Source organism: Rhopilema esculentum, chromosome 8, assembly GCF_057945365.1.
Source record: "Rhopilema esculentum isolate cy_ngs chromosome 8, ASM5794536v1, whole genome shotgun sequence".
Classification (NCBI taxonomy): domain Eukaryota; kingdom Metazoa; phylum Cnidaria; class Scyphozoa; order Rhizostomeae; family Rhizostomatidae; genus Rhopilema; species Rhopilema esculentum.
The window spans coordinates 9,050,021-9,077,298 of NC_142822.1; the positions used below are offsets into that span (position 1 = coordinate 9,050,021).

At 35.3% G+C, this 27,278-nt stretch overlaps 3 protein-coding genes across 3 annotated transcripts; 1 reads left to right on the plus strand and 2 right to left on the minus strand.

The window, feature by feature from the left end:
- Positions 1-905: 905 nt before the first annotated feature.
- On the minus strand, positions 906-13,296 carry LOC135695143 (mesoderm induction early response protein 1). Its single transcript, XM_065214127.2, has 11 exons — positions 13,230-13,296; positions 12,928-12,958; positions 9,602-9,735; positions 8,743-9,025; positions 8,061-8,143; positions 7,639-7,711; positions 7,017-7,073; positions 6,769-6,842; positions 5,602-5,725; positions 4,905-5,076; positions 906-4,308 (listed from the first exon to the last, which is right to left on the minus strand). The coding sequence occupies exons 1-11, from the start codon at positions 13,245-13,247 to the stop codon at positions 3,570-3,572; spliced, it is 1,788 nt and encodes a 595-aa protein (XP_065070199.2). The 5' UTR covers positions 13,248-13,296; the 3' UTR covers positions 906-3,569.
- Positions 13,260-18,702, plus strand: LOC135695148 (uncharacterized). The gene is made up of 4 exons (XM_065214133.2): positions 13,260-13,345; positions 14,773-14,928; positions 15,265-15,324; positions 18,519-18,702. Exons 1-4 carry the CDS (start codon positions 13,343-13,345, stop codon positions 18,546-18,548), a joined length of 249 nt encoding a protein of 82 aa, XP_065070205.1. The 5' UTR covers positions 13,260-13,342; the 3' UTR covers positions 18,549-18,702.
- Positions 18,703-19,667: 965 nt separating this feature from the next.
- On the minus strand, positions 19,668-25,332 carry LOC135695146 (pancreatic lipase-related protein 2). The gene is made up of 8 exons (XM_065214132.2): positions 25,152-25,332; positions 24,280-24,510; positions 23,617-23,907; positions 22,578-22,781; positions 21,840-22,079; positions 21,084-21,204; positions 20,140-20,292; positions 19,668-19,856 (listed from the first exon to the last, which is right to left on the minus strand). The coding sequence occupies exons 1-8, from the start codon at positions 25,198-25,200 to the stop codon at positions 19,772-19,774; spliced, it is 1,374 nt and encodes a 457-aa protein (XP_065070204.2). The 5' UTR covers positions 25,201-25,332; the 3' UTR covers positions 19,668-19,771.
- Positions 25,333-27,278: the final 1,946 nt, after the last annotated feature.

Here is a 27,278-nt window from a genome sequence, read left to right on the forward strand (position 1 = left end):
AATTCTTCCCCCTCCCCCCGTACAATATTGATTTCTTCATTAGAAGTGTTTATGTGTTCCAGCCTTGCTAGATTATTACTGGGAAACAACTTTAAAAACTGTGAATATTTAATATAGATGTTCCAACAAATTTGGCATATAGCTCCATCCCTTTATGCTGAACTATGTATGATATTTAGATATCAAATTATAATGAGGGAAAAACCAACCATAAAAGTTTGCCCATTTGTCTAGAGCCAGTTGTTCAAATACTTGAGGTACTGTTGCACGCTCATCTAATCCGATTCACTCGTCTTCTCGCGTGTGCAGGGGCAGATAAAAACGGCAAGGACGGGGGGGGGGGGGGGTGTTATATATCAGGTGACTGGAAAACGATGGAAAAGCCTCTTTTTAAAATTAGTTTTATCTTTGGAGTTAAGCAGAACAATGTGTTGCGGAGTTCTTACCGCTAGCAGTGCCGTAAACAAACCAAATTTATTCTACACGTGTTTTATCCTGAGACGGTAGCTTAGCAATCCAACCCCAGCTTAGAAACCTGATCAACATCTGACAAAGCAGATCTGCTCGATTCTTAAATTTTTCATCCTATTCCGAGGCAAATAAAAGAATTGATTCTGGTGAAGCCTTCTTTTTAAAACAGATATGTACCAAAATACATTTGGGGTTCCTCTAGGCTCCTGCTTTGAGCCGATGTTGCCGAAACTTAGACCAGCTCAATTAGGAAAAAAGAAAAGTCGCCATTTTAATTGCAAAATCTATTTGACCGTCATCCAACGTTTCACATTTAAATGGATACTGGCCACAAATGTGCACATGGTTATGATTTATTTAATTTGAACCATACACAACGATTTCTAAAAATTCACTATGAGAGAGCAGAGAATATAATGCAATTAAGGAATCTGTTAAAATGACAGGTAATATTGAAAACCATTTAGTACTCCATAATGTTCTATAAATTTGACCAATAAATTAAGATGCACCACTGTGCTTCCTTTACAATATGCATTCACTAAGAGGGAGTCAGGCTTAAAATCGCCCGCTTTCGGTGAATACTCGTACAATATAGCCGCCGTACAATATTTTAAAGTACTATTGAAACAAATTACAAAAAATACACAGAATACATTTCTTACACCCCGCAACGGAGCAAAAGCATTTCCTAGCGATACATTTTCGAAAAGAAACACAATATAAGTTTATAATTATAAAGTACACATGCCTTTTACACGGGCCCGGCTCACAAAGAAGTAATTCTCTTTACTTTAGATGAGAGCATGACATTACCTTTTCCTTTAAAGTGGGGGAAGTGGGGGGGGGGGGGGTAGGGGGTTATATAACTATAATGGCATAGCTAGTTATTCAAAGCCTCCTAATAGGCTGGCAGAGTAGATAAAGACGCCTGTCTCTAAAAAAGCATAGGGAGGAATGGACGTGGCGTAAAGGTTTAACGAACTTTTTGCATTGCATGTGTGGCTGGACGAATACGAGGTATAAAGCCTATCCATGGAAGACGCGGGCCTCTCTTCCAACAATAACCATAACTTTGTATTGAAAGATCCTGTCTGTCATGTCAAGTAGAATATTTGGGGATTTTCTGAAAGTTTGCGTGACCCGTCACCATCTTTTTTGAACCAATAAAAAGACATTAAATGTCTTGACAACTAAACTAGCCTTGAATGAAGTAAAACTAGTTTCTACACGATAGGTTCTTGATTAATGAAATAACAAAACAAAACTACACCGTGCTGTTTAATCTTGCACTCCATGTTACAAGATATTCATTTTATGGTCACGATAAAGCGTATCTAAGAAAAACTACTAGATTTACCTATAATGAGATTTAGTGGAGGTTCCAAGTATAACAGATGCTTACGAAAATATCTACAAAAGTCGATTATAGCCCAAAACTACAGTTATATCAAGTATATCGCCTTGCTAGAATGTGACTGGCTTACAACGTCTGCTTTTTGTAAATATTTGGAAGATAACAATTGAATTAAGGGAGAAAATTATATCGTTTTCTAAATTGTCATAGTCGCTTTATTTGTGCATAGATTATGCACTCACTATTTCGGGGTTTAAAAGAGTTTTTTCAGATAAGGAGGTCTTCATAGTTTAGAGAGAAATAATAGATGAATAGAGTTTTTGCAGAACAGAATGCTGGCTTTAGCCATCAGTTGCATATCGAAAATGATATCGTAGAATTAATATGATATCCTAGGTAAAGGAGAGAAAAGAGAAGTGATATTGTAAGAGGAGATAAATATTTTGAAGACGTCTTCATACTTTCTTTGGCTGTTAAGCGAATAATAACTCAGATTTGATCTCCATGTGGGTTATTGGCTAGATTCAAAATCTTTGTCAGTTTTCCATGACAAAGATAATTTTTTTTGGGGGAGGGGGGTTGGTAAGGGGGAATTGAGAAGGACAGTGTCAGGTTACTGCAACCTACGTTATTGCAAGTGACTCTACGAAAGCATAAACAGCGAGGTTATATAATACTATTTTCATCTTAAATTTACAATGGATTAACTGCTCTCTGAGTTAAAGCAGCAACGATATTTTTCGAAAGTAAATAAATAGAGTCGGCCATATTGACCAAGTTTATCTCGAGAATTGCCAATTGGATGACATTTTAAAAACAGACTACCTACTGATGTACTGGCAAAGTTTATTAAATTATGCACTCGAAGTTACATGTGAATACGAAGCTCCACCTCCAAACAGGTGGTTTCAAGCACTTGGCTCAGAGTGCGTCGGTCTTATTTCAACTACCCCTGCAATACTGGGAAATTCTTTTGAGTATTTTACAAATTATGAGCAGAATGGGTGGACTCGCTCAATCTTAGAAAAGCTAAGTACATAATCTTCATAAATTTGTTGGCAAAAAATATGTTAATACTGATAATATTTCCTCTTAAACATGCAACATCAACACACGAGCAAGACAACTATAAATCGTGCCTTAACATCGTCTCAACTCATTGCATCGTTCAAAAAAGGTGTGATAAAAAAGCCCCCTAATAAAAACCACTGGTATCCAGTAGTATATTTTACCAAACGAAACAAGACAAATGTACCTTGAGAAAGTATTAATCACCGTTTTCACCGAATTTTATTTGATGAGCCTAAGTTACAGAACTGATTGAGCGAAGATGTCAAACTTTCTTCCATCCTTCAAATAAAGTTAAATATGTACGGGTTTTTCTGTGACTTGCATTTTCCTTTCGGTTGAATTTGCTTACGAAATTTCTTATATTCATTGTCGATTTTTTAGATTTAAATGTGGCTATGCTAATGACCCCCTGGAATACAGTCTCGGCAGACTGACGACGTGGTTAAATAATATAAAGGGCCCACGCAACGAATTTTAAGGTTCTATAAATCGAACTTGAATTTAGTGCTTCAAAACAGGGCCTCTTTGCAAATATTTTTGCTAACCAAAAAAATGTTTGATACTATTAAGGGGCAAGGGCACTTTAAAATTATAGCTAGCAAGCGTGTTTTGTTACATGTGTTGAAGTTGCATCGATTCCATCTGCTGAAAATTCACTTACCTACACAAATTACTCGACTGGTTGCCCTATTGAACTTGCAGGGTAGCCTCCCCCGGCAAATGTCACAGTCCGCTGACCTACAGTATTGGCGCTACCTTTGTACACGCCATGGCGACTTGAACCGCCGAATAAATTCGAGTCTAGAATAGGCATACTGGTGTTATGACTCCAAGGGTTAGTCATGTGACTGAAGGATTCTGCACCGCGCAAATTGGCCCCTTCGTTCGAGTGGATGCCATCAGCCGATATGCTTGTAGCTAAGTGACTTGGAATGTGAAAGACAGCAATGTTTGAGCTGGAGAAATTGGGTGCGGAAAAACCAGTGGTTACTGGGGAAAACGGGCTTGAATTGATATTATGTGCTGAGGATGGGGCGTTTGCAAAGGTTGATGGCACAAACGTGTGGGTGCCACTTATAACAGATCGTGAGTTCTGAGATTCAAGGGCTAATGCTGTGGAGGAGCTAGCAATTGCGCTCTGCCCATTAGCGTTTCGGTTGCTGAGATAATGATTTGTGCCGCGCGATGCATTAGCCAGTGGCTGGTCAACAACGTCATTTGTAGCGGGTTGATCTGTTGTTGGTTTAGACAGGGTTGCCTGGTTATTTGTGAGTGACACTGATGGTTGTTTGTCAACAGAAGCAATTTCTGCTGGTGAAGCATTTCCAGCCTGTAACTGTGAATATGGACTTGCCGATCCACTGGAGACAACACTGTCTGCCTCGTCCATAAATCGATCCATATAATCACTGAAAGGGAGATGGGGTTTTAGAATGATGTTACATGAAATAAAATAGGCTTCGTTTGCTACATTGGTGATAGTGGTGGTAGCGTTAGTGAACATAAGGGAACAGGTGTCACAAGTACCCAGTGCAACTCATGGAAAAAACAACGTGTCATTCAGAAAATTGGAAAACCCCTTTACAGATGCAAAGAATAAGGTTTGTTTCAAAACCAAGCTCAGATATGCCTGAAGTCTTTTGACACCTCTATGAAAGATAACATAGGTATTAAGATACATGAAAAGCTTCCAATATTGCAAGGAAATTCTTAAAGACCTTTAAGATGCAGGGTAGGCAAACTTTACATTCTGTGGCCATCGAAAATTCGCAAAGCTCGCTGTCAAAATTTTAGGATCCTAGACAGTAATGGGATTTCAAAAAGAGAGGGGCCTTGGGAAACCTAATTAATTGCCCAACGGCGCCATTTCTGCGCTATGAAAACAAACCCTTCTATCACTCTCAAGCAGGGATATATCTAGCTTGCGCGTAGACATTTTTTTGTAGTATAGCAGAAGGGAAATTCAAGGGAATTGAGAGGAAAGATACATGCAGAAAATACTCACGCGATACCGGGAGCTCCGTATTTCTTCTTGCCAAACCTTGTTTGCGTACAAAACGCGTCATAACGCTCCGTCTTTTTCCATAAATAATAAAACTGGACAATTTCACCCACTGTTCTATGTGGAATCTTGTTTTTCTGAATTTGGCGAAAGTCTTTTCCATATATACGAAGACCTATGAATGGAGACCAGCTTGTAACATTATACGACTTTAAATTGAAAAACCTGTCTTTTTATTATCATTTATTAATGTAGAAGATCCCAAAGACTTAGAAGGTGTGAGGCTAAAAGACACTAAAAATAAACAAGCATAATTCATAACAAGACACATCATTGTAACTCTATTGGTAACATTGTCGAGAGGCAAGCGGCACTCATTTGGCAACCTCAAAAGTCATGTGCTCGCAATCAACAACCGGGTATATATGTTTCCTAGCGTAGAGATTTTGATCTATGTTCTGACTTTTTATACTCTTAAATAGTGTCAGAGGAAAAGATGTTTCAAAACGTTTGCATTTCTCAAAGCTAATTTCAAGACGTATTAATACAAAAAAGATTTCAATGAGGTCAAAAACGCATTTCAATACTAAAAACAAGAAAATATTTTTAAATGAAATCTTAAAATATATATACAAAAAAATTTTCACAAAAAAACCAATTTTCGCAGAATGAATCTAACAAAAAGATGTAAGTTATTTACCAAGTTCAAAATTGCGACATTCCTCTTCCATCCATAAACTGACGGCTGGGGGCAATTTTGACTGCTCTCCCCTCCTTTTTAGCGCGTCTTCAGCATTTCCACATTGCATCAACAGATAAAGAGCCTACAAATAAGATGAATTCTTTATATCTCTGGCTTTTTGACATGCGCTTTGCTGTAATGTTTTGTATTCTGCATGCAAATAATCCGTATGTTGCGGTAGATATCGGCTTGGCTTGTGCGGTTCAAAAGCTTGGCTATTGGCAACACAATCCACTTATAGCTGGATGAGCAAGTGATATTTCATTTGGTTTTGAAATATTGACTGGCACCATAAGGCTATTTAATCGTACGCTGTTTTATATACCAACACAGAAAATGTTACCAGCAAAAAAAGAATGACACTTCTTGGCAAGGAATGACATAAAAAACTTTAACTTAAAACCTAACAAGAAGTTGGCTATGTATATTGTGGTTCTAAATATCAATTTGGATTTAAAACTGCCAGGTACGATTTTGAATATATGTTAATATCAAGAAACGTTTGAATCAAAAAAGGTTTCAATTTTGATGAATGTTTGATATTATTGTTTTTCACGTTTTGGTGCAATTTTTACATTTAGCTGTACAAACGGGTTATAGCCTCATTTAATAAACTTTATACAAATTGATATTTTTACAGTTTATTGTCGAGTTTTTCAGGTTTAATTCAACAAAACATTCTACTGAAAATTTCGACACTCTTGGAATATCCGTTTGACACATTAGGAAAAATTAAAGGAAAATGCTTTATTCTGAAACTTATTAACGATTTAAAACCAGTTTCTTTTCAAAACTGGACCTTAAGCGTAGTTTCGGTTCAATAGTAGGTTATAACTAGCCTAAGCTTTGTGCTACTTACAAACTACCTTATGCAGAATCCTGTGGCGTTTTTCCATAATTTTTGAGGTATTGTCATACGAAATTTGAAAATAGAGTAAACTCCTGATAACTGAAACATTTGATAAACTGACATTGCATTTCCCTTCCCCGATATATTCATATAAAAATTCCCCCGATAGCTTGATCATTCACTATCTCGAATAATTTCATTGGTTCCTTAGAGGCTTGAGTTTTTGGGAGTTCCCTGTTATCAGCCCTAGAGTGAAAAGACTCTGGTCAACTTACCTGCTCGTCATCTCTCAGCGAATTGCCAATTTCGCCTTCTGGTGAGCTGAATACACTGCTGAGAAACCTTTTCACTAAAATCGAAATATCAGCTGTTCAAATTTAAAGCAGAACGAAAATGATAAATAAACACAGAAAATTTCAAATCGCAAGTCGTTCACAACTCATGAACAGACCCCTTCACAAAATGGAATGAAAACAAGCATTTACAATGCATATAATTGATAAATTTAGCAAATAATACTCACATTGTTTGTTATCAACTACTTCAGGCTTCCAGAGAAGTTTATCTTCATTTTCATAAACTACAAAAAAAGAAAAGTTGAGCGCCCTTGCATATAAGTATTCTTCAACAAAATATTTTAAAACAAAAAATTGAAATGGCACCAAACCAAAATGGTGGAAGCCATCATCATCCACAGGGACATTCGCTTCTAAATCAGTTAAAAATAAATGTGGATATACCGAGGTCTTTTATGTACAGTTAGAATAGTAAGACTAACCATGAAATGAAAAATTAACTGATGGTAATTTACTAATGAATAAAGATAAGCAGCATTTTTATTTCATACCACCAGGTAGAAGAACATACAGATCCAGTATTGGTTAAACTGGGCATGTCTATAAGGCCCATCACTGCCAGTTAGCCAATAATTCACTATCACTGTTGTAGAATTGCAGTGCAACTTTTAGAGGAAATCAAAAATCCAAATTTTGGTATTTGAATCATTTGCTCATTCTATTGTTGTTATTTGAAGAAAGGACAAACACTATATTTGAAAAACACACAAATGAAAATATCTTATATATAGGTTACTCAACGGAAGAATAAGCATATAATAAAGGATCTATCATTTAGGGCATCCATACTTTGTTCACCATCTTTGTAATGACCGTAACCATCAGGGATGCTTGCTTGGTATTCAGGACCTACATCCACTTCCTATAAGTAAACAAACACATGGCCTAATTTTGTTTTATCTACGCCCAGTTACAGAATCACTTAGATTCCACATTTGATCTTCAAACATTGTCTAAGTCTCAAATCAAAGCTCAAAATTGGAAAAATTCTAAATGTAAAGGTTCTTCAAAACCCACAAAGGCTTCTTACATTAATTACATTAATTACATTGTACAACTATACTCATGTATTTCAAAAGGTATCTGTACTGAAAGTTCCTCAAATCATTTTCTCAGAATTAGTATTTCATTGCATAACTATTGTAACAGAAGAAATGACTTTGTACAATGTCATGCTCTGAAAACAATACAATACAAAATGATTGGCTTACCTTCCTCCAATCATCAGCCAAAGGTTGGTATTCATCATCAGTGGATTCATCTTGCTCAAAATATTGAGCATGTAATGAAGCAACTGAAAGGAAGATCACAGTGGAGTTACAATGGGTGGAATAAGGTTTCTTCTGGTACACCAATTACCAAATGACTGAGTTTCAAATATCAGAAGCAAATTGGAGAGCTAAACTGACAGGGGTCTACAAATCTATAACTACATTGCTGGAAGATGTTCCAAGCATCTGGCAAAAACATATATGCAATCTCAAAACAAACATCAAGAAAGGTCTTCTCATCGAATTTAGCAAAACAAACCAACTTTAAAATCAAATATTGAATTCATTGTTGTATTCATTAAGTCAAATTTGAAATAACAATCCTTATAATAGAAATTTATTACTTGTTAGTATGAAAACTTAATCTAAATACAAAGTTTGAATGCTTGAGAAAATTTGAGAAAGTCTTGGACAAATACAACAGAACAGGAAGAATTTAGAAAAGCCAATATATCAAATATGTTTTCTTAAAAATAATATGCTTCTCAATTACATATTTAACTAGGTGTCATGTAACATTTATTGTTTGGGATGGAATGATAGGATCACATGGAATATACAATGTTCAATTTAGCATCTTTTATGAAAAACAGACAAAAGCTTGCAAATATGTGACACGTACTTCCTCTGGTAATTCTTTGATTTTGAAATGGATCAAAGCCATTTTCATCCTGAGAATTTGTTGACTGGGTGGTACTGATTCTGGACCCTTCACTTGAGACACTTCTGGTGTCATCCTCTTTCTCATTTCCATCTGAACTCTTGATAGGCACACTGGCTCCCTTTTCAGATGGGAATGGATGAAGTGGTTCAGGTCGTATCTCTTCAAGTGGCACCTCGCTATGATCACCATCACCACCATAGCCGTAAAGAGCAAGCAGGTCCTCTATTGGCATTTCCCCCTCCTAAAGAGTGATGTAAGAATATCAACAGGTTTGACAATGAATCAAGTCTCATATTCCCTCTTGCATATAAATACAAATATAATTCTGGTTTCACCACTTGCTAGCACTTTGAAAAATTGCTAACCTAGCTGTCCCTGTTATGTAGCCTTGGCTGAGTTGAAAGTTCATGTACAGTTAGATGCAAAAACAGTCAGATGACAAAACTACCATTAAAATTGTACTTAGAAATTGTACACTCAAAGAAACAAAATGCTTCAGCCTCAATACATACAAAATACATATATTTTGCAAACATGCACATAGATGATTTTAAATATTAAAATACAATTAAATCTGTGAAAATGATGTCTACATTTTTATAAAACCTCTCAGCAGTAGCAGCAGCCTTGCCTTATCTACTAATCTCCCATTGTTTTTAAGGAAGAAACAAAAAAAATTACAAATAATTGTTAAGAAACAAAAGCTTCAGCAAGTAGCTTCAAAAGCTTCCACAAATATATTGCATGGCAATCTTTGTCTTTGCACCCTGTGTTATTCTTCTTTGATCAGTAAAACTAGAAAGTCAAATAAAGCTACCTTTTGAAGGCTGTTGACTTCTGCAGAAAAATCTTCTGTAGACTCAATCATTTCCTCCTCTTCAATGGTTCTTTCATCATCCATTTCATGCACCATCATGTCAGCTGTCATCTGATAATCTGTATCATTGCTGTCTGATTAAGGGGGTGATGAAAACAGCATAAGTATGCTTGCAGAAAACTCAATTTGCCTTTTATAGTGTATGATTTGAAATACACAAACAGTGATATGTGATACTTGAGTATACATTTCATTCACTATATTGATGTTGCACTATGCACAATATTGGAACTATTCTTTTCACTTCCTTTACTTATTGAAATTTGGAGGTGAATCAAATAAAGAAAGAGCATTACATTGTTTTGGCACGCACCATCATAACCTCTATCATGCATGAATGCAAACATATGCCTAATATATCTGCTGGTTTTTACCTCTGCAGTAAAAGATCATGGGAGATGAAAAGTTTTAATTTCAACACAGGTCTGTGTATACGCAACAAAATCATAGACACAGACAAAGTCTCTCATCTTGTGATACGGATTTTGGTGTTTTGTTTGATTATCATATACTACTTTGAATATGTGACTATTATTATATCATTGAAAGTCAATTATTCACATGATTATCAATTATTCATTTTTTCATGAACTTCTCAATATATTCGATTCCCTGTTGTTGTTAGGCCTAAGTAAAAGTGTTTCAAGCATATTTAAATACCAGTTTTTTTGTAATAAGTAATTTTTTAGGCTGGGTTGGATTGTGTTGACAAAGGGAGTATCCAGAGTGTTCTTAGACCCTGCTTTAATGTCAAACTTCCCATGCACCCAAATAAATAAACTTACCAAGAACATGAAAAGTATCATGTTTGAATCAAATATGGAGGTTTTAGTATGGTAAAAGCAGTATGGTATGGCACTTCTTGCCGAACTTTATGATTGGGATTTGACTCCATTTCAAATGCAAAGTCCATAATGTGCCGAACTCAATGCCTGATATACTTTCCTTTCTAGAAACCCATGGTACCATTGTTTTTAGGATAGCACACAAAGGAAGAGCGCAAATACATTAACAAAACAGACACTGCTGCCATGCAGCTTTGTTGTGTCTGCTGTTTGGGCATCAAATAGCATTGCAGCATTTGGTTGTTGTTGCAATAAATATAGGACTAGAACTATTCCAAATCTTCCTGCAAGGGTAATAGCCATTCTTAATATTTATTTGGCTATTCTATATTTTATTCTACTGTCTGCCAACATCCTGGCCAATATATTTCTATCAATCAAGTTGTATGCAGCCATCTTAGATAATACAGCCAAGTGTGCATGTTTGCTAAGTGACTCAAAGTTATGAAGCTCAATACCTTTTGGCTCAACATCTGAAATGACACTAACTCCAAGCTTGTTCCTGAGTCATACTTAATTGAACTTATCGCAAACTTAGCCCCCCAGGGAGCTTATTGTTTTTCAGCACTTTAAAAGGGGATTTATAAGAGAGGGGGGCTAAATTGAGAGAGAGGGCTTAATAAATATTTTGTAATAAAAAACCATTTATAGTTGTGAACTAAATTTTTTTGTTACTTGCAAAATAAAAAACATCAACTCAGCTTTCTATATCAATAATATTGTCATTGTCATAGTCATCAATTATTAATTCAAAAATATCTTCTTGGGCCATGTCGCCTTTTGAAATTAAGCATTTGAAAAGGTTGACTTCATCCCTCAGAGTACCAATGGCCTGTAATTTTGGTAAAAGTCTAGCATGGCAGTGTTTAATGCACATTAAATCTTTGTCTTAGGATCTGTCTTGACTGGGATAGACATGGTGTGAATTTTGATTTGATGCAAATTATTGAACGGCAAATCAATAAAATGAATAAAATAAGAATCTGTTTTTTGTCAAGTTTACTTATTTTGGCATCAGTGAAAATTTTATGAAGGGGGGCTAAATTGAGAGGGGGGCTCAAAAGAGAATTTACAGTAGTTTGACACATGATAAGTTCAGCCTTAGCTTTTGAAGATAAATCTAATATTCTAAAAATTTAGTTGTCAAGTTATTTAGAAAGGAGAAAGTGTAGTTTTCAAGTGTAAATTGATGTGTTAAATAGCATAAAAATATTTTTTCTGTAGACATAAAGTATTACGTGATGAATATTCAAAATGTGTGTAATAGTGTGTAAAGGCAACCCTGAAATTCTAAATAAAAAAGAATGTAAGTGACTGCATGTTGAGTAAGCACTATCTTCATTAAATGCAGATACTATAACATGATTGTGTCTAATCTATTAAGAATAGATAAAACAATTTGCTTTAAAAATGCATATAAAAAAGCACTTTTTCACATATCATATTTTTCATACACTTGTTCTGAATGTAATATTGTAGAAAAATATCAGTCACTTCTCTCTATTGAAAAAGTCCTATATAGTCTCAAGTTCAGTTGTTTTCTATAAATGTGTGTTTCATATTGTATTTTTTGAAAAAGTATCCATTTAAAAATTTGACACTATCTATTTTCAAGACTGTTACAATAAAATCTAATAGACCATATTTTCAAAACAAAGTTCTTCAAATCATTAAAAAGCTACTAGTTCTGATAAAATATCAATCTATCTTTGAATAGATTTGAATCCCTCTCTGACGATACAGGAAACATTGTGTTAGATTTTCAAACAAAACGTCTTAAAGGACAATTTTGGTGCAGAATTGCATTAATCATGCTTAATTTTGCAGGTTTATTCTATATCTGTTTCAAAGTAGCAAAACAGCTACCAACAAATTTGGAACTGGAAGTAGCATGAAACAAATACAATTTTTCTTTAAACAAAACAAGGATAGAAAAAAAGTAAAAACACTTAACACAAAACTGAATAGGTTTAGAATATTCTTAGGCCTTGAGGGGAACAGATAAACTATTTCATAAAAATATGTACAAAAGCAAATTATTTCAAGAAATAAAAATCTTAGTAAACAGTAACTCTCTTGCTTAAATATTCACTATAAAACCGTTCGTAGTTTTTGGGGCAGTCACACCAATTGACTTATAAACTTTCTATGCACGCAAGATTCCGGTATCCCGTTCTTTAAGAGAACAAAGCCACTTTTCGGAGAATTCAGCTTCAAAACAATCAGTTTCTTGACAAATACTTTGACTTGATTGGTGTATAAGAAGAAAATAGCCAATCAGAACAAGTAAATGCTAACTCGAACCTGTACCTAATAAGCGGTTATGGACGACAAAATGGCTCCCTATCTAGAACGCTCTATTAGTCAAAATATCGTTAAAATTATCTTGAAAACAAATTAAAGGCAAGAAAAATGCAGTACCTGAGTTCTGAGGACTCTGAGCACCTTCAGTCTAAAAATAATTAAAATTATGATTCGTATTAATGTGTGACAACAACTGATGGAATGTTTTGATTAAACAAAGAAAACGAAAATTGAATCCGGATTTCAAAGCTATCAGACTCTACAAAATTTTAAACTTCTCGATCTTCATTGGGTGATACATTAATAAAAGAAGAAATTGCATAACTTTAATATATTTTACACAATTCAAAACATTTTTTATATTTTTCTGAACTCCAATTGAGGTGTATGATTGAAAATAATATTGACAAACCACTCACCTTCGGATTTTCCGCCATCTTTGAGGGAAGCTGCCGTTGAACGCTGAGAAGGCAATTTATAAGTGTGAGTTGCGCATGCGTATGGTTCATGTTGGCCTAAACATCAATCAAACATGGTAAGTCTCCTTGCAAAAGTATCTTAACATTTTATTTTCCTGTGTTGTTTCTCAACGATACTTTCAAAATGCGAATTTGCATTCAAATAGAGCTATCTTATCTTGTAAGCTAGCTGTGGGGTTGAATGATTCAGAATAGGCCCGATATATAATTTTCATTGTAGGGTTTATGATGATTGAGTAACATACGGTTAGATAAAATAAATTGAATATAAAATGGCAAGAATGGTTTGTCAAAACTGCTTTTTGTTAAAAATTTGAAATTTGGATGGTCTCAAAAATTGATGAGTGAAGACTGAAGGAGCATCGAAATAATTTGCTATGCTAATAAAGAAACAGGTAATTACTATGGAATTTTAGACACTTGAAAAGCATTTAGGATACCAAATCTCTGCCTTAATCAAATATATGTGAACAGAGATAATATATATGAAAACAATTACAGATTCTAAGCTAAAAACAGAATAAACTATAATTATCAGCCTTTTATATTATTATTATCAGTGACGGAAATTCAGATTTTCATTTGAGGGTGCTCAGGTCCATGATTTTCCCAACAAGATTGCAGACTCAAAAGGATATCATGGGCTTACAGGGTGGAATTTTCCATTAAAAACCCTCATAGGAAGGCTTAACCACCACCACCCACCCCCCAAGCCCCCATAATTTCTCTTTTGTTGCCAGAATTATAGAATAACCATTGACTGGGTGTGTCTCTCTTTGGAGAAACTTTTGTCAAATTCCTGGTAGACCATATTAATCTCTCTGTATAAAAAATTATTTATCTTGGTCCTTGTTCCAAAAAATTTCAATTGCAGCTCCTCAAACATTTTAACTTTTTTTGTTTTGATGGATTCCAATTCATATCCTTTGCCTTCTTTGGCTTATTGCTTTGAAGAATAATTCTGTTTCATTTTTCATCAAATTATCTTCTACATTTTTATTCTTCTGTGAGAATTTTGGAATTTCAACAGCCCATGTCATATTTTTTCCTGTATCATAGCACATCTCCAAATGTTTAGACCTTAGTTGACAGGCTTTGCAAGTTCTTGCTTTGTGCATTATCTGTGATACATTAAAACATACTGTATAAACGAATACTGCAAGATTTCATACTGGCCTAGCCTAAATGGAGTCTTAGTTTAATTTAATCATATTAATAAGTTTCTATTAACTCAAAAATTATTTTTCATGCATTTAAGTATTATATTTGATAAGAAAACATTATCTAAGTATACTGCTAGGAAAATGTCAGATAATTTATTATATTATTTCTTGTAGAAGTGATCTCTTCATATTTTGTACACAGAACTTGTATTGCAATGCAATTTATTTATCTAGTTCACCTAAACAGTCACTTTCACTTTATAATCCTCTTTTTGTTGTTCCAAAATTCAACAAAACTCATGAGTCTAATTTTTGCTCAGGGTGGTGGCAAAAGATTTGATTACCCAAAATATGTTTGGTCACCTACTGGTGGCTGGTGGTGTGAGCCAAGAAACTGGAAAAGAAACACAGCGTTTGCATTCATTGGACTTTTTGCTGCAATGATCCCCATTATTTATTACGATTACAATAATTTGGTATGTCTTAAAAATCTCAAATTGCAATTTTTTATACTCTCTTCTTATTATGTACCTATTTGTTGCAAAGTGTTTGTTTTTGTAAACTTAATGTAGTAAAGTCTACAGAGTTTATTTTGCTTCAGCATTTAGAATTTTTCGTTTATTTTTGCTTGTTTTCAAAAATACAATTTTGTCTTCATTTCCTGCTTGTTTTTTCTATACTTTTATCACATTTCAGCTGCATTTGTATTATGTTAAATTTATGGTATCTTTTGATATCTTTAGGCCTTAATTTTTCAAAAGGTGGCCCCATTTATCATAAAATTGACAATCATTTTGTTTTTTCTATAACAGAGGCGTCTGAAGCCACCACATACACCACTTCCTTGGCAAAAATTTGCAAAACATGCAGTGGTGAGTATGTTTTTCTTTGCTTTCTTTTTCAAATATTATATTTTCACAGCAACAAGGTGGATGTAGCAGGAAAAATTGTAAATGTATCCTTCTAAGTATTTAAAGGTTGTCACCTATAGGTGTGTACGATTTCCAGGTTTCCTGGAATGTACACAAGCTTACAAGGTAAAAGTAAGGCTTTACCTTAAGGTAAATCCTGTATTTGATATCCTGGTAGGGCAGCCACAATCTTGGCAAAAAATAGCTGAGACATATGAACGAAAAGGGAATTCCCATACCATATCTTCATATTATGTGCGCTGGTGACCTAAACCCCCTTCCCCCCGTGGTCAATGTTGTTTAGGATGGTTACAGAATAAGTGGGGATTACAACATTAGTTACAATCCAATCACAACATTGATTCGGGGGGAAAGGGGGTTTGTAAGTAGCTTCTTTTTTTGCAAGTGTTTCAGCATTTTTGCCAAGATTGTCTATGATCAGACCTGTTCGAAATTTTGACATAGAGAGTCTCTGTTAATATGCTATCTTGTGAAAGCTTCTGAGGTGTTACATTTTATCAATTCTATCCTGCATTGTACCGAAATTAGCATTTTGGATGGTGTAATGTCACCAGGTGTTTTCCAGGTGTTTTTCAGGGCCAGAGGCTACTTCTCTTCTGAAATTTATTGTTACGTTTATAAGAAATCGGTTATATTTTCTTTTGAAGTTCACATTACGGGTGTTTCATATTTATCTGTGGATTTTTTTCCAAAATATAAGTTTTTATCTGTGTTCCTTTGAATAATTCAGTGTTAAAGATAAAAACCTATTTCTGAAACTCTCCAACCATCAATTTTGGAATCGGTCTCTATAGCTTTCCAATCATATCTGACTGTGATTGTTTGTCAGTGTGGCCAGGAAACGCCTATATTTGCCACTGTCAAGGAACGGATAAAATTTCCTGGCCTTTACAACAGACGAGGCAATCTGAAAAATGAATGATGGTTGGCTTGGAAGAATAAAAACTTGCATTAAGTTTGACATTTCTTGATTTTTGGCTTAATTTTCATTATGATGTCATACATGACATTTTGTATGATAATACCATAACAGACCTGAAACAATTTTTTTCTTAGGTTGCTGATAAAGTCTAAATCTGCAAATTTCCATTCAAATGTGCTCATCCTCACTAAACAGAAACGAGCGTGCCTTTACTCTTCGTTTCCATTTCCGTTTCCATTTAAGAATCCGTTTGTTTTAACTTAAAATCCCTGGGAATCCTTTTAATTTTGTGAAAATCTCGGTTTACATAACAACCACACTCGGAAATTTATTAAAACCATCAAAAATATCAATTCTAATGGTAAAAGTTAGGTTGTACTTTAAGGTGGTAAGAAATGCTTCAGCAAGTGCATTTTCCAGTCATCTGGAAACATAAAGAATCAAAGATTTCCCCCCCCCCTGATTGTTTGTTGTTTATTGCTCCTATAAAAAAAAACCTGTAACCGGGCAAAGGCTAATGCCATCTAGGTAAAAACCAATCCTATTTTCTTTTAAAACTTAAATGATTAAATGGCCGTACACAGATTTTTAAAGATTTTGTAAATGGGGCAGATGGTCCCTTCAATTTTCTAGTATGCCTTTTCAAGGCTGCTTTTGCTTCCCTATCATGTTTCAACAAGGTACTCATTTTTAGCTGAGTGAACTGTTGGCCATCCACGAGCCAGGATCAAACCTGGTGCGCTGACATGACATTCCAGTACCTTAACCACTCAGCTACTACAGCACCTAATACTAGCTTAGGTATCATAAAATATATATATAATGTGACTATATAACTTCAAATAAAGATCAATTTTAGCAGGAACATAATAGCAAATTTATTAGCGATACTTTGAGGACACATTAAATTTGCTATTTTTCATCAAGTAAACTTTTACCCTAATTTCAAATTACAATCCTGGAATATAGCTGTATGATTGTGTCTTTTTCAAATTCTTTTTCTTGAATATGATTCAATGCTAGACTTTGGATTTTCTTGTTATGCAGTTTATATGCACTGTGTGGCATTTAAATTTTGCCACAATCAGCTGGTTCTCTCTTACATTTTCCTATTCATTAACCTACATTTTGCCGTTGCCATTTCAATTTTCTGTAAGCTGAATAGAAACAAGAAACATGTTTTCCTAGAGCAGAAATAGGTATACAACAATTTTGCTAAATAATAACTGGAAACATATATACTAATCGTATGTTATGGAATCTTCTTTAAGTTCACTTTCAGCTAAAGCTATAAATTTCAAATTTGCAGATAAAAATACATGTTGTTTTGTGCACAGAAATCTGTTGTAGTAACAAGCACAGTTTGAATTTTGTTATGTCAATATACACCCAATTGATGATTCTTGTACCAAGCTTTCATAAATTTTTGCAAATCAAGGGGGCCTAAAATTGGTTTGCGATTTCATCGCCCAACCCTATTTCTACCTGCAACCTTAGAATTTGGCAATGGGGTTTTCCTTGAGTTGCCCCTTCACATAAGACATGTAAATTTGCTTAATTGCATCTTTTGGTATAAATTGTCTTTATTCACTCTAATTATGGCATTTGGCAGGATTTTGGACAGTTTTGCAGCTTTTGGATCCCCAATCACTACTACGCCCCCAATTAAAGCTATACATTTTTTGTTATAAATAATCACGATAGACTTTACAGTCATGTATTTTTGTATAAGGTATCTTGAGTCTATTTTTGTTTGTTTCAGTCTATGGTTGATATCTTAAACTTAATATCTTAGTTGAAAGAATACTAGTAACAGTTTCCTCATTTGACTGTGTATCAGATTTCATTTGTAATTTTGGGGTAAATTGAAATTAGTATGCTCTTCATTCTGAATTAAAAGGTCTTATCATTTCTTGTGTTCTGCTTTGTCACCTTGCTGGACTGGATTTTGGTCTGCCTACTTTGCATTTCAGATATTGTCTTCTATTTACTCTTACAAAATGAATATGCTGCCCAATAGATCATAAATGTTTAGTTTGTTGCTCCTTGCTAATAAAATTAAACTTTATCAGAATTTTTTGACAAAATATTTCATTTCCACTATAGAAACCTTGTAGTTGTAGGCCTTGTCTAAATATTTTCATACAAGTAGTCATCCATTTAAGTTCCGTAAAGGAAGATATATGATATTTTCCTTGTCTTCTTTTTACAGGAAGATGATCCTCGACTAGCTGATTTGTAGCTGGTGCTTGTAAATTTAGTGAGTGAAAACAACAAAAAACTTTTTATTATCATAGAAATATGCCTGTAAACAAATGAATTTGAATTGTTCTAAGAAGATCAGTTGCTTGTTACAATAAATGTTTTATGTGGTTCATGTGGCTGAAAGAAACTTATCTGTTTACATTAATCATGATTATCTTGCTTTTCAACTGACCAGCTAATCAGATTAAAACAAAAAAAGCCTCCCTTGACATTTTTCCTTGATGAATGTTAATGAAGAATTATAGGACATGACAGCAGACTGAATATACATAGCTTAATAATCTTTTGATGCAGGATGAATCATATTTAGTGATGCTCCTACCAAAAATGAAGTATTTCCATGAAAAAAATAACAAGCTTTGCATAAACCCCTTTTTCCCAAATTTGGAAGCGAAATATGCTAACTCTTTCTAAAAATGCTCCCCTGTAGATTCTAACAGGTAACATTTTCAGATAAACTAACTGGCAGATAGCAATGACAATTGTCTCTTACTATTTTATCAATGTTTCGTTACAGAGACTTTCCTTTTAACATGAATTCTCGAAATTTGAGATATGTATTGCATAATTTTAAACCAACGTGACTTCCTTATGCAAGCTTGAAACACCCTGTAACAGCTTCTGTTTGAGCAGGACTGCGTCATAAACTATCCAAAAAGTCCGGATTTTGTGATCAGCAACATTCAAATACACATATCCTTTAGAAACTCCTCAAAGTATAAAATCCTCAGAAATGTTGAGCAGACTTTGATAATCAGGTGCTTTTAAACTAATTTGGATGAGAAATGTCGCATTTGATTGGCCCTTTGTTTTGACCAATAAGCGCCTGCTTTCTCTTTGAATAGTTGCAGAATCCAATTGAGAAATCAAACTCTTCTTGTTGCACAAACCTAAAAAAAACTTTTTGAATCAAGCAGATTCTTAGAGCTCGAAATGTACAGGTGATATTATGATTGTCGTCACCGTACTTTTTGGCGCACCTGTAAATGTTGTTTTATGAGAGAAAAGTATTGGAGATTCGTTTTCCTGTAGCCCAACCAACGTTTCCCATAAGACAACTAGCCCTGCAGATACGGTCAAAGTAAGGACGACTGTGTTAGTATTAGCTTCATTGTTATGAATTTCTTGCAATGGCCTAGTGACATTCTATGAAGACGTGTCAAAACTTCTGTAAAGATACTACTGCCAGATGTTCTTGAGCTAGCATTTCCCAGTACCTTTTACTTCATGAAGACTTACTTCATTTGCTTGGGTGTTTAGCCAACGGTTGAAGCAAGCTTCGAAGCTGCAAGAGAAAAATTATCGTCTTTGTTGTGATGAGCAGTAATATTTCTTGTAAATCGTTATGAGTAGTAATATTTCTATATCTTCTCACACACGTCTGGATTTTATAAGCAGACCAAAGTTACTTCAGTTCTACGTCTGTTTGGATCGATCCTGGTACTATTGATAAGTGACCAAACTATTGCATGTTTACAAAAAAATGGGACCTAGACAGAGACAGAGTCAGTAAGGACGACTGTGAACCAGATACTGTTGTTAGTTGGAATTATGTATAGAGAACTCACTCTTTCTCTGTGCCGAATTTTCTAATGACGACCTTCTCAAGTTTCCATTGCTCCACTAATCCTGTATGCACGACTTTGATTCTTAGCGGGTTTCCAATGTCGTGCCTTGTAATGCCGACAAATGACTCAATGCTGCCCGGATCGAGGTCTCGTCTGCAAACAAGAGATATTTTAATGAGATTGTGCATTAAGGTTCTTAATATTCTTATTCTGTATTTCCAAGGTCGTCAGTGACAACTATGGCTTCAAGCGCTTGGTAGTGACTGCATTAAGTTTCACTCCTACGCATGTTGCAAAATCTTTCGATCCTATTACCGTAAATCCTCGAATAAGCCCCCTGAATTTTTTGGGTGGGGGTTTATTCGAGGTGGGGGGAGGGGGGTTTCAAAGTTTAGTATTTTCCTCAAAGGTCGACATAAAAACGACAATTCTCTGAATAAAATAAATTGAAAAATTACAATAAGGCTTTTTTGCAAAGAGAGCTTAGCAGTCAATAATGATTTCTTCACCGTCACCATTATGCTTGGATTTTTTTAAGTGGGGATTTATTCGAAGGGGGGAGGGCTTATTCAAGCATGGGGGTTTATTCGAGGATTGACGGTATCTTCAGAGGAATAAGCGTTTTGACTTCTGAGGATTGAAAACTTTCGTGGATTTTTTCACTGTTCTATTTCCGTGGTAAACTGCAAAGCTGGTGCAAGGGGAGGCCAATGGAAGGTCATCAGAAGGTCAACAATTTTAATGTGTTAGAAGGACAAAGAAAAAAATGTTAATCATTGTTATAAGGATGAGGAAATATTTAAGCTTTCCTGTAAAAAGGCCAACCCCCGCTGGAAAATTTGTTGCACCATCGTTGCTAAAGAGTGCAGTGTGAGTAGACTGCCATATAGAGCCCATGATCAAGATAACTGGTATTGATGAAACAATTTAACATGAACTCTTACTGTGGCAATTTAATTTCTTCTGTTGTGGCATTGTCACCTGTGATTATTACTTTGACTGAGTCACCGCTGAGATCCGAGAAAAGGCCTGTGCCAGTATGAAACGTTATTTTGAAGTGATATGCTGTGAAAAGTGAGTGATATGCAAGTTAGAAATTATATCAATGGGACAAAGTTGTACTTAAAACCTATCAGCGTGAGTGTTACTTCAAAATACTGTTCATTTGGTGTCATATAGCTGAATGGGCAAAACTCTATTGACAAGTAGTTATATTGCATTTTCTGTTGTTTTAAGGGAGTTTGGCTGTCAGCTCTGTGGTTTGACTGCATCCTCAACTACTTCCACTCTATGCTAATCGCAAGCTGTAACTATTGTCAGTGATATAAGGGGGAATTTCTATTTGAATTCTGAGTGTATCGTCTCACGTTAAAAATACAGCAAGAATAAGGTAGAAGAACGTGCGCTTTTGCTAGACGAGCGGCTGGACAAAGACTTTTGTAACAAATGCAGACCCATGCATGTGGTTGATAATATGCATTGAAATACCTCCTGGACTTAAGCTATGCCATGTTATTCTGACACTGCAAAAAATAACAGTTCAACACTACTTTCAAAAAAGGAAAGGGGTTCTCCAGGGCTCAGTACTGGATCCATTGTTGTTTACATTGAACAGATCATGCTCTTCTTCTATTTTCTTAAGGCTTTTTTAATATATGATAAATATTTTTGAACCGGCAGTGAGGAACAAGATTACGTACAACAGAACGGCTTCTGTCCTCTAGTTAGCAAGAAGTATTTCCCGTCGAATCTGTTCCCCTTATTCTCTGCTTGGTAGCCCATCTTTGGACAGCCTCCTGATGGACACGAGGTGCATTTCCCTTTCTTGAAATCATCGTAGCTCTTGCAAGGATATGCTTCGAAGGGGCAGTTGCTGTTAATGGACTCAGTGAAATAATGCACAGCTCTATAATGGCTGCATGTGAAAAAGTCAACCGCACCTAAAAGCAGGTAGAGAGTCTGCAATCAAGTGTTTGGTTACTGTTATTCAACCTTTTTAAGCCTGCAAACAATACATATACAATTTGGTTATCATTCATAAAGCCCATACAACACGTTGAACCAGGTTTAACATCCTTAGTCAATGGAACGCATCTTAAACAGTCAAGTCCATCACTTTGTGCCATCAGGACAGATAAAGGTCCAAAAGATAAAGGACAGATAAAGGTCCAAAAGAAGGCGCATGCAGTGCAGCCAATCGTATCACTATAACTGTTAACGTCGAAAAATGTTTTTTACGGTGGGATTCATGTCCTTTAAATAGAAGCTACCCAAATATGTGAAATTCATTTCCACTTTCTTTTTTTCCTGTATCCCGAGATAAAGTCATTATAATGGATTCAAATTCTGAAAATTATTAAAAGCTGTCGTGAAAAACATGGGAATTTTATCTTTACTTTCTGCAAGTTAATTACTGCTTTAAGTTAGTTACTGCTCACCATTGTCAAGCGTTCGGCAGTTGGGTTGCTCGTAGCCTCCATTTGGGTATGTGTCCACTTGGCCAGACCTCTGTTCGATACCAAACCCTTTGACGTAAATTGTCTTTGTGTCTGTGTGCATTGCATCAACGAACTCAGCATCAGTCGCGTCCAAGCGTACAACTGGAGGTCTGAATTCGTAGTATGGAGATGCAGCATCGAGGCCTAGGGATATTAAAGTGAGGCAGTTATTCACCCTTCATTGATGTAAGGAATTGTTTCCATACTGCTCGACCTGATAGTCATAAATAAGCATGTTTAATAGCCATAAATTAGCATGATTAATTATTTCAAGTAAATAGTTAGAGTTAGGGTTAGGGTTAGGTTTAGGTTTAGGGTAAACAAATTACGTCATCGGGTCGAGCAGTATGGAAACTAGACAGCTCCTTGATGTAATGGCTTTTATGAGATGGCTGTTGCAAACACGTTTGCAGTGTGGTGGGAAAGTAAAAATGATAGATATGATAAGCACAGCAAAGTTGTCATTAATCATTTGCTGGATGCTAGAATATTTGTTATTCGCTGCAAAACATCCGGGACACTAAAATAAACCAAAACATAAGCGAAAACATTTCATTTACATCCCTACAATCAACTAAATGTTGTAAAACGGCCTAAGAGTGACTATTTTTCTAACTGTAAATGAACTTTGATGAACCAATAAAAATGGAGGCGGGCCCGATAGGTTTTTTTGGAGTATACTTTGCCATCTACCACGAGTTTTTCGTTTGTTCGCAATGGAATAGACATTCTTTAAACAATATATTGTATACGTAAAATTGTGTGTTTTTAAGGATCCGCAGATTTAAATAACAAGAGTAGATCAACTCGATCTGATCCGATCCAAAGATCACTGTTCGGCGTTGAATTTTTGGCTTGACTCGTTGACATCGAACAAAGTTATGTAAACCATACTTCCTCAGAAGAACACTAAAGCTGTTACTTATCCCCTCTTGCCCAACCCCAGCTCTTGCCCTCCTTCCCTGGCAAAGTACAATACCTGAGATTCTCCCAACTGTATGATTGTTTTGTCTAAGATATTTCCCAGCATGCCCCACAAGCTGAGCGCCAATGCTGAATCCAATGAGGTGAACGTTGGCGAAGCTCAGTCCAAACTGACTGTTCATCAACTCGACCAGTTTCGTTATCTGCATACCAATCAATCGAACATTTCCGAAGGCAAAGTGATATGGCAGCGCTCCTTGACCCCAGTCTACTATGATCACATTCATGTCTTCCTTGCGTAAGAGCTCGTCGATCAATGCTCTGTGATAAAACATCTGGCCATATTCTAAACGAGGGTGAAAGTATACATGACAAGTTGGTACCGTTTCCCCGCAACAGCAAGGTTGGATTTTATTTTACACATGGTATAATCTTTATATAGCAAAAAATAGGTTAAACGAATGCTCATCTTGATAAAGTCAACTGACGTCGCCTATGTTATCTACGGCTAAGTCCCCTCAGTTTTGATGCCTAAATATACCCTGAACATACTATGAAACCCGCGGTTCTTATGAAATTTTGCTCTTTATGGTATTATCCTGCCAACGTTGCAACATCAAATGTAGTTCAGCCTATAACGTTAGACCCTTTTGAAGGGGGTCTGGAATCTAATGACGTTGTGACATTTGTCGATCGGCCAAAGTATTTTAAGTCTCACCTAAGTATCCATGACACATGATGATGGTCTTCTTGCGGCCATCGAAATTGGAGACACTGATTGTGTTTGCATCAAGGTCGCTCAGAATGTCGGGGTTGTACTTCTCTTTTCTTGTGTAAAGCATGAATTTTGTGTTAATATACTGTGGCGACTGTGGCAACTGGACCCAGTTGTTATCAAAAGGGTAGTTATCATTAAAACATCCATATGGAGGCCAGCACACTTCGGTTCCTACAATAAAGAATTTAATTATCACAAAAGCTACCTAACGACTTTTAAATAACTTAATACTGCATTAGTTCAGTCAACCCTGATTTTTGTTAAGCTGCGCCGGTTTTAAATGTTACAGAAGTTTAGTAATGCGATTACCTCATACAAAACATCTGATAGGCATCGATCTGTGATTTCTCTGAAATCTACTATTATATACCTTAGGCTATTTATGTTCAGGAAAGCAAGGAGAGGATTCTTGTGATATTGTTTCTTAGCTAAAAAAGCGTATCTCTTTCTTTTTCTGTTGAAAGGCCACTGCTTTTTAGTGAAAACATGCAATGTGAAAATATCAGTAATACAGAAACAAATAGTAATACAGATGTTAACTCTGCGTTGATTCTGTTGTCATATAGTTTAAGAATTATAAACAAACATTCTCCAAAGAGCATAATTCTGTCTTTTTCGTAAAATGGTGATTATTGCTCTAAAACACATCCTCATTCTACATGGTGTACTGCAGTCTTTGTTAAGAGTATATCAAGAAATATTTAAGAAAACGTCAACACAATAGTTTTTACTAATTTTGAAAAATCAAAAAAGGAATTAAGATCAAAATTTTTTAAAAAAAAGCGAATAGGTTTTCTCAAAAGTCTTCTTACCAAACACGATGCTAGCAAGTGCCAATAACCCGAAACAGCTTCTCAACATTGTTCTTTTGTGGTTTGTTTCAACTCTAAAATTTGCAGACGCTGTCTTACAACATGAAAAACTAGCAACGAATGACTAGCAACAGATCGCTACAAGATTTCAAACTCCCTTTAACAGTCAAAGCAAACCGTCTTGATATACTAAGGGGTATTTAAATCGATTTTGACGTTTCTTCAGCTGAACACACAATTGATTCTACAGTTAGTACGACCATTAATCCATTGATTTTTGTAGAAGATGCAGACAATTTTGCACTTTCAAAGACAATCACCCTCTTTTTAGTTGTTGAGTTCATTAAACAAGGCAGTAAATTTTTTCAATTAAATTTCAAGTGTTATCTTTGCTGCAAATTAAGATCTTGCCAATTTTTTGCGGGCTTTTAGTTTTGTTTGCCTTGCAAGTTGGTGATTAGCGTGTGCTTTCTACAAGGAAAATTTCTGTATTCAAGATTGAAGTTTTAAGTATTGCTGATATTACAGTTATTGTTAAATGCTTTTATGTCATTGCTGAGAAGGCTTAATGTAATTCAGTTGTTTGGTCCTGATTCAAATGCTTTTAATGTGGCGCGTTTGTTATTTTGAGAATAATTTTGGTCCAAACAGAGACGAAATTTCAAATTGCTTTTAACGAACCAAAAGTCAGTTATCGACTCCACTGATTTTCTCAAATAAGAAACATCGCTTTTGAACTTGTAGTCGGGTGTTATAAATTCAGATTCCATCAAGTGAAATTTTGCTAAGGCTCTTAGTTTGTCAATAAATACCAAGAAAAGAAAAACAATATGAACATCAGCGGACCAAGGATAGAACCTTGTGGAACCCCACAGTATAAAAGTCGCATTGTAGAGCTGTGTCCATGATGTACAACAAGTTGCCTTTTTTGTCAAACATATAACTGATAAACAAGAACAATTCTCTGCCTTTGATGCCATAAATCGATAGTTTGGACAGTCGTGCGTGATCCAAATTATCGAATGCCATTCGTGGGCAAAAATCATACAGGCAAAGAAAACGCAAGCGCGGAAAATCCTTACTTGACTTACCGATACCGAACAGAAATAAGTCGGTTATTTTCTCAATGCCTATTCGCAGAGCAGATACAAAATGAGCTAAAAATGCTTCGCAGACTGTAATAGAAGAACGTTTGCGCTCGCCATTGTAATTGGCGTACCACAAGGATCATGCTTAGGTCCATTATTTCTCATCTATGTCAATGACCTGTCACAATCGGAATCTACGGTCGCATTGCATGATGGTGATAGAAGCTTCTCTTTTCGACCCAAAACAATTGATTCGCTGAATGTGGCATCAACTTATCACCATTATAGTATTTTTGATTCCTAAAAAAATGTTCTTTATGTTGTGAAAGCTACAGCATGCTAATATCAGCAAAATAAATAAGAATAAAGATCAATCTGAACTTTAGATTACAAGACCTTGGACTAAAATGCCGATGATTTTTATAAACTATCATTGTGGAAACCCACTTTAGATAGAAAAATGCTTTCGTTTCTAAGACTCTAATTTTTTTGTAACATCGATCTGGTCTACCTGAATCTTTCTTTCAATACATTGGTCTATGATAGAGTCTATTGATAATTTTCTTGGTCTACATATTATAGGCCCAACTTAAATATTTCATATTATTGGCTGATTTAACATGTGTGTTTTGATGATACTTACGGCAATGTTAGACAGAATACTAATTTGACAGCAGAGAAGGATTTTTAAAACCCGGTTATAAAGGAAATTGTTAGATTCATTTGGAGTAAGGTTTTTGATTTTGATGTTAAATTCATAGTTTTACAATAGAATTTCGATAACTGTGCTTAACTGAACAAATGTTGAAACATACATTGACTCAGTTGATAAGACAGTGATATTTCAATATGCCAACCAAACTTCTGTTTCAATCAAGTATCAGAATAGCCCTGCAAATATGTGCTGAAAAGGTTTATATTTGTGGCCTAATTTTGCCTTTGCTTGTGAACATTTCATAGCAATGTATGACGCAACATTAATAATTGACTCAATTGGGTACAGCTGAATTGTCTCAAAGCGTCTGTTTATTGCACCTAA

What these genes read in the sequence shown, in the direction of transcription:
- LOC135695143 (XM_065214127.2), bottom strand. An exon ending in TTACAAAGATGGTGAACAAA is followed by an intron (nt 7,074 to 7,638) that starts GTATGGATGCCC and finishes CTTTTTTTGTAG; the next exon opens with TTTATGAAAATGAAGATAAA. An exon ending in AGTAGTTGATAACAAACAAT is followed by an intron (nt 6,843 to 7,016) that starts GTGAGTATTATT and finishes TTTCGATTTTAG; the next exon opens with TGAAAAGGTTTCTCAGCAGT.
- LOC135695148 (XM_065214133.2), top strand. An exon ending in ATTACGATTACAATAATTTG is followed by an intron (nt 14,929 to 15,264) that starts GTATGTCTTAAA and finishes TTTCTATAACAG; the next exon opens with AGGCGTCTGAAGCCACCACA. An exon ending in AATTTGCAAAACATGCAGTG is followed by an intron (nt 15,325 to 18,518) that starts GTGAGTATGTTT and finishes TTCTTTTTACAG; the next exon opens with GAAGATGATCCTCGACTAGC.
- LOC135695146 (XM_065214132.2), bottom strand. Translation starts at nt 25,200, where the DNA reads ATGTTGAGAAGCTGTTTCGGGTTATTGGCACTTGCTAGCATCGTGTTT. An exon ending in ACTTGCTAGCATCGTGTTTG is followed by an intron (nt 24,511 to 25,151) that starts GTAAGAAGACTT and finishes TCTTTATTGTAG; the next exon opens with GAACCGAAGTGTGCTGGCCT. An exon ending in TACAGTTGGGAGAATCTCAG is followed by an intron (nt 22,782 to 23,616) that starts GTATTGTACTTT and finishes TAATATCCCTAG; the next exon opens with GCCTCGATGCTGCATCTCCA.